At 69.1% G+C, this 13,175-nt stretch overlaps 7 protein-coding genes across 7 annotated transcripts; 1 reads left to right on the forward strand and 6 right to left on the reverse strand.

Moving 5' to 3' along the window:
• Window positions 1–128: 128 nt before the first annotated feature.
• On the reverse strand, window positions 129–1,016 carry MICPUN_55921 (predicted protein; the record flags this gene model as incomplete). Its single annotated transcript, XM_002500133.1, has 1 exon — window positions 129–1,016. The coding sequence occupies one exon, from the start codon at window positions 1,014–1,016 to the stop codon at window positions 129–131; it is 888 nt and encodes a 295-aa protein (XP_002500179.1).
• A 79-nt stretch (window positions 1,017–1,095) lies between these two features.
• Window positions 1,096–1,684, reverse strand: MICPUN_107694 (predicted protein). Its single transcript, XM_002500134.1, has one exon. The coding sequence runs from the start codon at window positions 1,622–1,624 to the stop codon at window positions 1,169–1,171; it is 456 nt and encodes a 151-aa protein (XP_002500180.1). The 5' UTR covers window positions 1,625–1,684; the 3' UTR covers window positions 1,096–1,168.
• Window positions 1,685–2,949: 1,265 nt separating this feature from the next.
• MICPUN_55918 (FYVE zinc finger protein) lies at window positions 2,950–5,288 on the reverse strand (the record flags this gene model as incomplete). The annotated part of the gene is made up of 2 exons (XM_002500135.1): window positions 2,950–4,864; window positions 5,028–5,288. The coding sequence occupies 2 exons, from the start codon at window positions 5,286–5,288 to the stop codon at window positions 3,005–3,007; spliced, it is 2,121 nt and encodes a 706-aa protein (XP_002500181.1). The 3' UTR covers window positions 2,950–3,004.
• A 107-nt stretch (window positions 5,289–5,395) lies between these two features.
• MICPUN_55917 (predicted protein) lies at window positions 5,396–7,151 on the reverse strand (the record flags this gene model as incomplete). Its single annotated transcript, XM_002500136.1, has 1 exon — window positions 5,396–7,151. One exon carries the CDS (start codon window positions 7,149–7,151, stop codon window positions 5,463–5,465), a length of 1,689 nt encoding a protein of 562 aa, XP_002500182.1. The 3' UTR covers window positions 5,396–5,462.
• Window positions 7,152–7,648: 497 nt separating this feature from the next.
• Window positions 7,649–10,030, forward strand: MICPUN_55916 (predicted protein; the record flags this gene model as incomplete). The annotated part of the gene is made up of 1 exon (XM_002499652.1): window positions 7,649–10,030. One exon carries the CDS (start codon window positions 7,649–7,651, stop codon window positions 10,028–10,030), a length of 2,382 nt encoding a protein of 793 aa, XP_002499698.1.
• A 48-nt stretch (window positions 10,031–10,078) lies between these two features.
• MICPUN_55915 (predicted protein) lies at window positions 10,079–12,082 on the reverse strand (the record flags this gene model as incomplete). Its single annotated transcript, XM_002500137.1, has 2 exons — window positions 10,079–11,917; window positions 12,030–12,082. The coding sequence occupies 2 exons, from the start codon at window positions 12,080–12,082 to the stop codon at window positions 10,198–10,200; spliced, it is 1,773 nt and encodes a 590-aa protein (XP_002500183.1). The 3' UTR covers window positions 10,079–10,197.
• A 491-nt stretch (window positions 12,083–12,573) lies between these two features.
• On the reverse strand, window positions 12,574–13,113 carry MICPUN_55914 (predicted protein; the record flags this gene model as incomplete). Its single annotated transcript, XM_002500138.1, has 1 exon — window positions 12,574–13,113. The coding sequence occupies one exon, from the start codon at window positions 13,111–13,113 to the stop codon at window positions 12,574–12,576; it is 540 nt and encodes a 179-aa protein (XP_002500184.1).
• Between the last annotated feature and the right edge of the window lie 62 nt (window positions 13,114–13,175).

Genomic DNA, 13,175 nt, shown 5'->3' on the forward strand with positions numbered 1-13,175 from the left:
CAAAGATTGATAAACGCAAACGCATTCGCAATCGACCGACGTCAATATTAAGCGTCGCATGGTCTATTCTAAGCTAATCTTACGACAGCACACAGACGGAGGGGTCACGACCGCGCGAAGGAGCTCACTCACGCGAAGCTGCGTGCGTCCCCGTCCCCGTCGTCACCGGCGGTTCGTTCCGCCCCGTCCCCGTCCCCGTCCCGTCCATCAACCGGGAACCACCGCGAATCCCTCAACTTTGTCAGTCGGACCGTGACATACCACGACGCCGGCAACACAATCGCGAACGCGGCGACTACGAACCCCACCGACACGAGCGTCCGCGAGCGCCAGTCCGTTATGGGGTAGATGAACTCGTCCCCGCGGTGGTTCGTGGCGCCCGGGACGAACGTGTACACCACGTTGAAGCAGACGTAGACTCCCCCATACATGTAAGCATTCGTCAAATCCGCGAAAGAGGCCAACGTGAACCTGTTGAGCGTCGCAAAGTCGACGAGCGTGACGGCGTACAACGCCCCGTGCGCGACGACGTTGTGCGGGGTGACCGGGCCGTACCACGGGCGCCACAACACGCCCCAGTACACCACCGTGATGAACAGCTGCGCGACGGGGGTGATGCATTTGAGGGCCCAGAGCGCGTGCACCCCGGCCGGGACGGGCGTCGAATCGTCGTCGCGAACCCCGCTCTGGTCGCGGTAGGCGACGTCGTCTCGGAGTCGCGCGGCGCGCCGCGTGGCCCACGCGTGGAGCACCGCGTACGCGACGGTGGCCATTCCGGTCCAGTTGGTGAGCCATATGAAGTAATAGGGGATCCCGTCGTCGCGAATCATCAGGTGGAGGAACACGTACAGCTCCAGCGCGCACGCCAGGCACGCCACCGAATCCCTCGCGAGCACCACGCGATGGTCCCCGAGCCCCGGGCATCGGAGGACGGTATCGCGCCACCGGGCCTTCTCCGCGGCCCATCCGAGGGCACCCGCGGAAGCGTGCGAGGAGGTTTGCGAATCGGCGTCCATCACGACCGGCCCCGCGCGCGCGGGTCGGGGGGCGGCCAGTGCGTGCGGTGACGACTATGGCGAGCGAGCGGGACATCTTCAGGCCGGTTATGAGTAAGTTCTAGCTAAAGGGTAGCAACTTAGCGCCACCTGCGTGGGTTGCGACTCGATTGCTAGTAGTAAAGCTCGGAGGGCGGCCTTGGCCCGAAGAGGAACAGCACCACCGCCCCGATGACGAACAGGAACCCGCCGAACAGGAAACTGTCCGGATTCGTGGTGGCGTCGAGCGCGTCGTCCACGTTCTCGCCGAAACCGTACCGCCCGCCTTTCGTGTCGATGCCGCGGTACGTGCGCCTCTCCTTGTCCTCCTCCTCCTCCTGTGCCGCCTTGAGCTCCCGCCTGAAGCTCTCGGCGTCGGGGTCGACCTCACCGGATGAGGACGACGTCTCGGGGGGCTCCTGTTCCGCGGCCCCGGCGACGATGCCGACCCGAGAGAGCGTGTCGGGGACGACGTTTGGCAATCGGCCACGTCTTCTCGACGACGTGATTGTCGACGAGCGCCGGGGTGCCGATGCGGCGATCGCGCCGGCCCTGGTCCAGCGCGCGGAGGCTGACCCGGCCAATACCATCGCGCGGGTCGCGATCATCTGCGAGTTGGGGTACCGATCGAAAGCGTCGCCCTAAAGGGGGGTGGGGGTTGTGTGATGGCGGGGTGAGATCTTGTTTCGGTGTTTGCCTGGGCACCCGAGAGGCCGCGGATGGGTAACTCTTAGCGACGGATTGTTCCGTCCGCTGCCGCGCTCACAGTCGAGGGCGCGGGGATCCGCCTCGCGTCTCGATCGCGGGGTCGCACGCGATGGCCGACAAGTTTCACCGTCGGCCCGTCGCTCCCGGCGGGTTCACGCAAGCCCCGCTCACGACCACCGCGGTGTGGCGCGGCATCACCAACTCGCTCGCCACCACCGCCGCGCAGGTGGCGGACGCGACCCCGGGGCTCCTCGCCAAGGCCAGCGCCGGCACGAAGGTGGTGCTGGAGCAGAATCGCCAGCTGTGGATAGATCCGCTGAGCGAGGCGGTGCGGGACATCGCGGGGGACGCGAAGGACGCGTTCCGGCCGGGAGGCGCGGCGGACGCGGCCGCCGCGCTTCGAGCGGACGCGCGCGGAATCCATCCGAAGGATTCGCTGACATCGGCCGCGGCCGGCGGGGTCGGGCCCGGGGCGTCGTCAGCGCTCGCCCCGCGCCCGTCCCCGTCGGTCGCCGCGCCCGTCAGAGATGTGTCGAGAGAGCGCGGGCAGGCGGCGCGCAAGCTCGACGCCATCTTCTCGATGCTACACCCGGGGGACGACGACGACGACGACGCCGTGGTCCGGGGGGGCCTCAACGGAGGCAGAGGCCACAACAGGCGCGGGGGAGGGATCGACGCGAGCACCGGCGGCGGCGTCGGGACCTCGCGCGACGCCGCCGCGCCCATCGCCGTGGACGTGGGGAGAGGTGGGGTGGGACCAAACGACGGTTCGCGTCGTGGGGACGGACCAAACGACGGTTCGCGTCTCGGGGACGGGGAGCCAAACGATCCGTCGGTGGCCGCCGCGTTTGCGTCCATCGCGTCGGCGCGAAACCGATCGTTCCTGGACGACGTCGATCGAAGCGGGCTGGTGTTCTGGGGGTGTATCGGGTCTTTCCTGACGTTCAGCGCGGTGGTGGCGTGGAGGAGACACGTCGCGGCGGCGACGGCGGGGATGAACGAGGAGGACTTGGACGCGGGGGGGAACGTCCGGAGGCGATTGCTCGAGATTCTCGTCGCCCGCCTGTCCGGCGTCGCGCGAGGGTCGTAGGTAAAACTCTTAGTCCGTTCGACGCACCCTGAGATTCGCTACCCGACTCGCGCCTCCACCCTGACCCACGCGCCGTCGGCCGGCTCGCGGGTGATTGTGTATGTGGGTGTCGATGTTAGTTTTCGCCTTCGTCGGAAAAAAAATTGTCGTGGAAACGTACGCCTCGCGCTCGTCACCGCAGCTCCGCCGTGAGCGTCGCCGGGGGCGTCACCGCACCTCCTCCCGCGTTCCCCGCGCCCATAGCACCACCGCCGCCCCCGTGGTTCGCCCCCCAGCCCGCCGCCGCCGATCCCCCCGAACCCGCGACGTCAACCCCGGGGTCGGTACCGTCGCCGCCCCCGTCGAGGTTTGAGCTGAAAATCGCCTCCCTCTGAAACTCCGCGTCTCCGCCCGTCGCCCCCGTCGCGTGTCCCGCTCCCCTCGCGTACGCGGTGGGCACCGGCGGCGTCGGGCCCAACCCCGGGTGCGCCATCTTCTGGCGCCAGTACGTCGCGTCCACCTGTTCCTCCACCGGCGTGAAGGCGCCGCCCGTCCGGAGCGCCTCCGGAAGGCACCCGGCGCACACGCGCTGGGGAAGCCGGTACCCGAGCCTCGGTAGTGGGCGCTTCTCGTTGGCGCATCTCACGCAGAAGACGTGGCCGCACTGTCTGCAGTGGTGGCGCCGGTTGAAGACGCCGAACCTGCTGTGGCACCCGCGGCAGGCGTGCGCGAGCGCGTCGTCGACCCACAGCGGGCGGAAGATTCGCGGCGGCGGCAAGTCGGGAGCCGGCGGGAGCGCCGTGCCCGGTCCGGTGAAGGGCGCCCCGGCGGGCCTCGCGCACGAGTACATCGACGCCGACGGAGCCACGACCACGGGCGCGTCCAGGGTCATGTCGAACGTCTTGGGCAGGTACAGCACGCAGCGCAAGCCGTAGTTGCACCGCACGAGGGCTCCGTGCGTCGTGGCGGGCCACCCGGGGGGAAATTGAAGCGGCAGGAAACGCTCGCCGTAGTACCCGGGGGGAAAGCCCGGGTGCCGGGTGTCGACGCTTTCCTTCTGCAACTCGAACGTCTGCGCCCACTTTTGCGAGTTGGCGACGAGGTTCACCGCGCACACCGCGTGGAAACCGACCATGGTGCACGCCTGCGCCGCGGAGCAGTTCACCTCCAGCTTTGCCGCCGCGGAGTCCCCCCCGGGTACGTACACGCTCCTGTCGAGGGTGACGGTCGCCCTCAGGTTCCCGCCCGTCATGAACTGCCTCGAGCCGCTCACCGTCGGGCCCGCGAACCTCGGCGCGGCGTCCACAGCCAGCGGGTTCGCGTATTGCACGACGTCGGAGCCCGGGCCCGAGCCCGACGCGCCGCTCGGCGTCAACCCCGAGGTCTGGAACCCGCCCTGGAACCCGCCGGTGGTGGACGCGGACATCGCGGTCATCGCCGGGTTGAGCGACGGGTTGAGCTGCTGCGTCACGAGGAAATGACGCTTGGCTGACGCGAGCAACGCCTCGCCGTCGCCCAACTCCACGGCGGGCGCCGCGGGGCCCGTGCCGATGGTCGGCCGAGTCCCGCCGCCGCCCCCTGGAGACCGCGGCTGCTCCGGCCCGACCATCGCCGCGCTCGCGGTGTACACGATCTCCGCGAGGTATCCCTTGCCGTGGCTCCAGTTACCCCCTGCGACGTAAAACGCGGACGGCGCCGCGCGGGGGATCACCGCGGAGAAGGGCTCGTGACGCGTCCCCGCGGGTAGGTCACCGCCGGAAACGCCCGGAAGCTGCAGCACGACCCGGCGCTCCGCGAACACCGTCTCGATCTGCGTCTCGTCCTCGACGATGGTGACCGACTTACCCTGGCTGACGTGGCCGTTGCGGGCGCGCCACTCTCGCTCGGCGACGAGGTTGCGAACGTCGGGCTTGGGATGAATGCGAAGGCGCGCGTGATGCTCCTTGTGGGATCTGCCCTGGAGGTGGTGGAACGGGGCGAGTTCCTGCTCGGGGATGACGCGAGTGCGCTGAAGGGTGACGCGCTCGCGGCCCTGGATGGTCACCTCGACGCGCTGCGGGGAGTTTGGGGGTTCGGGGTTCGGGACGGGGTCAGACGGTGGGTGGGGTGCCGAGCGGGGGCGGGCTCGGATGAGGTGACGCGAACGTCAACTTTCGTCGCTGACGGGGACCCCGGGGCGCGTCGGGGCGACGCGGGTTGGCGGGTTTACCACGCACCTTAGCCACCATGGCGACGTCGTTCTCGATCTTGACGGTGCCCGTCACCGTCTCCCCCGCGTTGTACGAGCTCTTGTCAAGCGTCACCGTCAGCGTGCACGGGGGCGCCTCTCTAATCTCGGAGACGGTCGTCTGAACCTCCGGGACGGACGCGGGCGGGGACATCACCTCCCGCAGGGTCACGGTCGGGGCGTCCGGCTCCGGGGCGGGAGCCGGCGTCGTCGACGGCACGAACCGCGCGAAGGGGTCCGCGGCTGCCATGCTGACCGGCGCCTCCCTGCAACCGGGAGGCGGAACGTAATTTGAGCCAGGTGGCGGCAAAACTCGAAGCGATGACGAGTCGATAAAAATATGACAGGACCCGTTTTACACGTCTCGCGCGTATGTATCGTCACAAAGGTGCGCTCCAAAATGCTACACGCGAGGAACATCGTCTCACCCCACGAGCGCCGCGGAGTTCAGCTCCGGCTCGCCGTCGTCCTCCGCCACCACCGCGGGCTCCGCTAAAACCGCGGGGGGCGTCGGTGGGCTCGCGCTCCCGCTACCCCCGCCCTTCCTCCGCTTGTTCGACCCGTCACCCGAGTCTGCGTCATCCGCCCTCGCCGCCCCCGTCGCGCCCCCGTGGCCGCCCCCGGCGTTCCTGTCCTTGTCCCGCTTGTCCCTCTTATCCGGCAGCGTGCGAGCCTTGCGCTCCGCCACCTCCAGGTGCGCGTGGCGGTGGACGTACGCCTCGTCGCTGGTATCCTCCGAGAGGCAGTCGTCGTCGTCGAGGGCGCCGTCGGGAAGCCCCGCGGTTCTCGCCTCCGCGACAGCCGCCGCGTTGCCCCCCTCGCCCGCGACGATGGCCGCCGCCGCCGCGGCTTCCGCCTGCGCCTTGGCCTTCTCCGCCCTCGCCGAGCCGCGCTGGTCGTTGATCGGGGCCATGGCGTACGTGGGCGCCGGGCGAACGCCGGGGGTGCAGATGTCGACGTGCTGCGCTCGCTCGACGAATTTGGCCCCCTCGTTGGCGCCGACGACGTTGTTGATGTCGAAATCGTCCCTCCTGCTCTTGAGCTTCTCGACGGGGGGCTTTATGGGCTCTCGAGCGAATCCGCCAAAGGCGCCCATGGCGGCGCCGCGGTTGTTCCTGATCGCCACGACTGAGCCGGTGCCGTTCAACTCGGGGGCGGGCTGGCCCAGCCTGGCGTGCAGCGCCGTGACCCTCTGCTGCAAAACCTCAATCTGCTCGTAGAGCGCGGCGGTGGAGAGGTCGCTGTCGCTGCCGGTGCCGCTTCCGCTCTTGTTGGCCAACTTGTCCGCGAGGGCAGCCTGCGCGGCCGCCTCCTTCTTGCGCCGCTTCCTCTGCGCGGCGGTGAGCTTCTCCGGTTTTTGATCAGTCGTACGCGCCGTGCCGAAACCAAACATGGCGTCGTCGTCGGCGACGAGGAGCGGGTGGGTGCCCAGGACGGGGTTGGGCGGCGGGGTGTCGCCCTGGTGTTGGCGCCTGCGCTTCATGCGCGTGGCTACGCCGTCGGTGAGGGCGGTCGTCTCGGGTTCGCCGGACGTCGTCGTCGTTTTTTCGGCGGCTTCGACTCCGTCGTCGTCGCCCCCGCGCCGCTTGGCGCGTTCGATGCCGTCGAGCATGCGCTGGTACCTGTCCACGTGGCCGTCGATCTCCACCATGCGGAGCTCGAGCCACCGGCACTGCCACTCGACGTCGCGGCGGTAGAGCCTCCAGCCCTGATCCAGCGCGGGTCGCTTGCCGGCGGGATTGTTCGGATCCTTCGCGTCCCTCTTCGCGGCGACGGTCGCGTCGCCGCCGCCGCTCGGGGCCTTGCCGTCGGCGCCGCTCGCGGCCGCGGCGCCGGTGCCGCCGCCGGACTTGGCGTCCGCGGACTTGCCGTCACCGCCGGATCTGGCCGCGACGGGACCGTCGGCAGCCGGCGCGCCCGCGCTGGCCGCCGCGGCGCCGGCGCGAACCCTCGCGCTGTCCACGACCTCGCGGCTCCCATCCTCCGTCCTGATGTCCTCCCCGCTGCCCGTCTCCGTGAAGGAGCTCCATCCCTCCACGCCCTTCTCGAGCGCGGCCGCCCAGGGCGTCGCTCTCGCGCCCCTGACGCCCTTCGTCGCCGCCGCGGTGCCCATCTCACGCCCGCGGCACCCTCGGGCCCGAACCGACAATTCCCGCGCCCAACAAAGCGCCCTTCGTCACCTCGGGGCGTGGAAAACCTCGAGGGGTGATCACGCGCGCGCGGGGCGGCTCCGCACGGGGTTTCGCGCGCGCTCCGCGGGTCTCCCTCGCCCGAGCGCGTGCTCCTCGCGCGCGGTCGGTCACTCGGAGAGGCGGAAGCGTCCGGGGCTCTCGTTGTGGCGCGCCCGTCGCCAGATCTCGCCACGACACACGCCAAAAACCGTGAGCTGGCTTTCGCCCCGTTCGAGCACGGGCTCTCAGATGGCCAACTGGGCCGAGTCGATGGGAGGTATCGGCAGGGTAAAAGCCCATAGGAGGCAGAAAAATGGACCAAACGCAGTCGCGGGGGAACTTTTTGGGCGGGAATATCGCGATCGCAAACGGGCGGGATTCAAAAGTGAGTTGTTAGGACAGCTGCGGGGGAGCCATTGGAAGGTCCGACGCGAGACGCATGGAGGGGCCGCGGTTGCCGCCGTCCCCTCGGGAGAGGCCGCCTCCCGGTCCATCACCCAGGGGCAAGGGGATCGGGGCGAGTCCGGAGCGCGACGCCGCCGCGAGGCGCTCGTTGACCTCCTCGCTGACCTCCTCCGTGCCCCCGCGCCCGGCGCCGGGGACGGCCATCGGGGACGGGGGGACGAACGCGCCGGCGACGACGTCCAAACGCGCCTCGGCGTACTACGAGTCGTCCACTAACCTCCCGCGGTGTACCCCCGACGCTGAGGCGCGAGGATCGAACCCCCGGGACGGCGCGGGCTCCAGCGCGCGGCGGTCGATCGAGTCCTTCGGCGTCACCGCCGTCGGGCTCGGGCTCGGCCGCGGCGGGCTCGGCCGCGGGGGCCTCGGAGTCTCATCCTTCGACGCGGCCTACAGGGATGCAATGCGCGCGAGCACGGAGAGCGGACGGAGCGAGGTGGACGCGCAGACCGCGGAGCTCCTCGCCGCGCAACAGGCGCAGCTCTCGGAGCTCAACGAGCAGCTTCGATCGCTCCAGTCGCAACTCGGGAGTCTCAGGCGGAGCGACGGCGGCGGGCGCCCGTCCGGAGGCGCGGACGACGACGGCGGCGGCGGCGACGACGATGACGCGTTTCGGGAACGGTCGTCGGCGCGCGCGATGAGGTCGCCGAGGTTCGGCGTCGGCGAGTCCGCGGGCTCCGGTTTCACCGCCGCCTCGCGGGAATCGGGGTCACGGTTCTCGGCGGCGTCCTCCTCCGGTCACTCCAAGAGGAGCTCCGACGCCGCCACCAACACCGTGTGGGCGGCGCCCGAGGCTGGCGTGAAGGCGTCGGCCGGCGGCGGGATGCGCGGTACCGGCGACCAGCCGCCGTCCCCGATCGAGGAGGAACGGGAGGAGGACGAGGCGAAGGCTTGGAAGTACGAAGGAGACGGGCGGAAGAGCCGGGCGGTCATGACGGATCCGTGGGTGGGTGCGCGGGGGGGAGCCGCCGCGCGTGCCGTGACGGCGGGACGCGCGAGAACGTCGACGCGGATGAGCGTCATACGGCGGTCCGTCGCGCCGAGGGCGTCTCGCGCGGGCGACGCATCGTCGATTGCACCGGCGATTGACGACGCGGCGGGCGGCGACGGCGACGGCGACGGCGACGAAGGGGCCGCGGCGCGGGACGTGCCCCCGCTCCCGCCGCTCCCTCGCGGGCTCGCGACCACGTGCGCCGCACCGCTCCCGATCGCGACGGAACCGCCGGCACGGGCGCGATCCCCCGCGGCGATCGGGTTGGAACTTATAACTAATTCCGGGGATGAAAACCCGGGTCCCGGGTTCGTCGAAGGGTTTGAAAGGGACGCGGGTGCCGATCGCGTCGACTCCCCCGGTCTCGTTCCGAGCAGAAACTCCGCGTTCACCGCCGTGCGCGTGAGCGACGGCGGGGCGGGCGACGACGCGACGGGGGGAACGTTCTTTGGGGGACAGCTGCGGGGGAGCGGCGCGTGGTTCGGGACCAGCGACGGGGGCAGCGTTCGAGCGTCGGTGGGGAACAGTTCCGCGCGGTGGAGCGTGGGTTCGCGTGAGTCGGTATCGTCGCTCGCGGCTCAGGCGGCGGCGGAGGCGGCGGGGATGCTGGAGGGATCGGACGCGCCCAACCAGCAGCACAGGCTGAGCCAGTCCAACACCGGACCGGCGTTTCGGCGGTTCCCGCTGTTCGCGGAAGGGGACAGCATGCCCGAGTCTCCGGCGACGGACGACCCGGATGAAACCGAGGGAGACTCCGAGGTGGCACAGGGAAGCGACGACGCGGGGAGAAAACGGGCAGGGGACGCGTTCGACCGGTCGCCGCCGCCCGCGTCGACGACCGGGGGCCACGAGGACGGAGATGAGGTGCTCCGCGCGTCCAGCGATACGTTCAGCGCGGTGAGCACGAGCCAGGCGGGGTCGCTGAGCCTCAGGGGCGGCATCGGCGGCGGCGACAGGGACGGCAGCACCCTGCACGACGACGACTACTCCGATTCCGACTTTGACGACGCCGGCACGGCGGTGACCGGGACGACGACCGGGAGGGCGGACCCGGACGGATGGACCCCGCCCACGAGGTGGGGGGTGCAGAAAATGTCGGAGGCTGCGATTTACGACCCGGCGGGCGACGACGACGCACCCGGGAGGCTTCGATCGCCCGCGCGAGCGCCCGAGAGGGGACCGTCGCTCGACGAGTTCGCGGGAGCCCGGAGCGCCGAGGAGCGGGAGCGGATCGAGTCCACGGCCGTCGCGGAGGTCATGCCCACGATCTCGTACCAGCCGCTCTCGGACGACGAGGACAGCGAAGACGACGAGTTGATGAAGCGACTCTTGAAAAAGTACGGAGTCTCGGCGCCCAAAGGTCTATAGAAGAGGACTATAGAAGAGTTGGTTGAAAATGGCGAGTCATTAGTTTGCTGTTGAGATGATCGCTCGTGACTGTGATTACAAGCATCCAGCGCGATCGAAACGGTGTCCGGAGCCGCTAACACTTACGCGCGAGCCTTCGGTTCAACACGAAAAAACAAGGGCGTCGGCTACCACTGCCTCGCCGCGCCCCACTGGAACTCCGCCATGAGCGCCACGTGATCCGACGAGCACTGGGTGTTGGGCAGTCCCCCGTACTTGTTCCTGCACTCCTTCTCGGAGGGGAGCTCGAGCAGGGAGAGCGGCGCCAGGGTGTCGTCCGTGTAGAAGATGTAGTCGAGCGTCCCGAAGAAATCCTTGGTGCAGTTGGTGAAGATGGGCTCGCCCGTGCCCTGGGCGTCCATGCGCGTCCTCTGCCTCTCCGCCGCCTCGCTCTCCAGGCACGGCTGCTTGGTCAGCGCCGTGTACGCTGACACCAGCGGCAGCGGGTGCTGCAGCTTCGACGGGGGCCTGAGAATGCCAAAGGGATCCGTCGCGAGCTCGGGATGCGCCCCGTCCACCCGGCCGTTGCTCAGGAGGTTATGCGCGGCGCTGCCCGGGACCGAGTTGAAGTCGCCGCAGACCACCATGGGAATCTCCGCCGACGCGGCGATCTTCTCCAGGCCCTTGAGCAGGGTGTGGACCTGCCAGAGTTTCACGTCGTTGAGCTCGGTGTTGGCGTGGATGTGGGTGTTCGCCACGCAGAGCAGCTGACGCTTACCCTGCGGCGCCTGGACGCCGGGCTGCTCCAGCGCCTCGAGCACGACGATCAGCGCGACGTTGTCCTTCATCAGCCGGTTGAGCGCGTCCTTCTTCTGGGAGGACCCGCCGAGCGACTCCACCAGGGAGAGCGCCGCTTTGTTGAACTCCACCTCGTACTTCTTGATCAGCGTGAACCGGTCCTTCTTGAAAAAGATGGCGCACCCGTCGATGACGTACGTGCCCTGGCTGAACACCTGCGCCGTCTTCTTCTTGTACACCGCGGTGTAGCCAGCCTTGGCGAGCTCCCCGGCGAAGAAGTCCTCGAAGTGATCGCTCTGCACCTCCTGCAGACACAGGATGTCCGCGTCGTGCATGACGATCTCCTTGAGGATGTTCTGCCGCCTGTAGTTCCAGCTCAGCGCCCACTGCGGCGTGTACCCGTACATCTCGCTCGTGGCGTAGAGATCCGCGAGGACGTTGTACGTGAGCACGGTGAAAGTCCCGCCCTCGCTCCCGTCGTGTCTCGCCACGGGCACCAGGTTACGCCGAGGCGGCGTCGGCGCCGGGATGACTCGGCCGGTGGTGAACGTCTCGGGCGCTCCGCACCCGGCGCCGGAGGCGGCATCCACCGGGACAACCTCAAACTTGAGCAGGTGCCCGACGTCGTCCATCGTGGCGCTGTAACTCTTCTCCCGGCCCACCTCCGTCCACGTCTCCGGCTCATCCTTGGCGACGATCGGTTCGACGTGCCGCGGGGGCCTGTGCTGCTTGTGATGGCCGTCGGCGGCGTTGAGGTTGTGACTCGAGCCGTGCGGGGATGAGTGGTTCGCCTGGTCCTTCAGGTGGGGCGGCCTCCACAGCGGGTTGCGCTGCTCCTGGTCCAAACCTTGGGCTATGCGGTCGCGCATCCACTCCCTCCACGACTGCGTGAAGCACTCCTCGTCGCAGTGGTACGTCTTGCTGTGGACGTTCTGAAGCACCGCGGGTTCGCCGGGGTGGACGCTGCACACCGAAGCCTTCCTGTGCGATCCGCTGCGGTACCACCTGTACCGCAGGTAGGCGCCGTCCGCGGGATCCGACTCCGGGATGTCGGCGGTGGTCGACGTGCCGTCCCCCTTGCGCGTCACGACGTACGGTGACAGCTCAACCCTGACGAGAGGACGAGGGGGCGGGGCGCGGGGTTAGCGGGGGAGGGGTTCGGGAGCGGCGCGGCGCCAGATTAGTAAGGGTGATCCGAGAAATTTGGGGCGGGAGCGCTCACCCTGAGATTGGCGTGTCGTTGTTGAGCGTCGCGCGGACGACGGTCAGCGACATGACGCCGAGACCGAACTCCAGTCACCCCAAATAACGCAAAGCACCCGCGATCGGAACCTCCACCGTCGCCCCTCGCCCGGTTCCCCCGAGCGAGGTCAGAGCCGGGGCCTCCTCAAAACCTCACTGCGAAGCGAGAGGTCGCGGTGCGCTCCAGATGTTTGAAGACCGGTGATCGACGCCCGACGCGCCTTCGACGCGACCGAGAACACGACGAGAGCGCCAACGCCTCGTCAGTGGACTGGACCTGCCGATTCCGTCGGCGCGGTCGCGTTTGGGACCCCGAGGGCGTCCGCGGTCGAGGGCGGGAACCGCGCGCGGAGGCCGGGAAAAACTTTTCTGACAGCGCGCCACTCGAGCCGACAAAAACAGACTCTAAAGGCAATCATTGTGATGATCGTATGGGTATTCATCTCACAATGTGGAGACCACACTAATATGCTCATACGGACTGTCCGTGCAGCGAAGCTCGAGCCACCTCCTCGTCCTGACCCTTACCACGGCACGGAGAGCGGCGACGGGAGCCCGGCGAAGTCCTCGGCGAGCCTGGCCGCCGAGACGGGCGTGAGGAGCTGGATCACCTTCGGCCTGTCCTCGGACCTCCTCGGGGGGCGACACGCCACCCTCAGCGGCGCGCAAGCCCGCCTCTGCGACCCGCGCTCACCCCCCGTCTCTCCAGTCGCGTCGGTTCCCTGCTCAGTGGAGGCCACGTCCTCACCGCTGGGCTCGCGCTCCGTCGCCACGGTGAGACGCCCGTAGAGATCGGAGAGCACCCTCCTGCGCGCGGGGCTCTTCGTGAGCTTCGTCGGCGTCGCGGCGTCGTCGCTGCCAACCTTGGCGCGCTTCAGCGGGGAGCGCGGCGCGTCCTGCGCCCAGGAACCGGCGAAGGCTTTGAGAGGCGGCTTCGTGAGCGGGTTTGCGGTGGTGGTGAACAGGGAGTCGCCGCCGGGCGTCGTAGGAGGCTCGTCGTCGGCATCCTCGTCGAGGGGCGCGGGGTATCGGAATCGCCCCGGTGACGCGGGCGGGTCGTACATGCCGAGCGGCGCGCTCGTCGCGGCGACGCCTCCCGCGGCGGTGAAGTGACGTGGTTCGAACC

This window comes from Micromonas commoda, chromosome 2 (genome assembly GCF_000090985.2).
Source record: "Micromonas commoda chromosome 2, complete sequence".
Classification (NCBI taxonomy): Eukaryota; Viridiplantae; Chlorophyta; class Mamiellophyceae; order Mamiellales; family Mamiellaceae; genus Micromonas; species Micromonas commoda.

Excerpts from the sequence above, each read along its gene's own strand:
- MICPUN_107694 (XM_002500134.1), bottom strand. The coding sequence starts at position 1,624 with ATGGTATTGGCCGGGTCAGCCTCCGCGCGCTGGACCAGGGCCGGCGCG.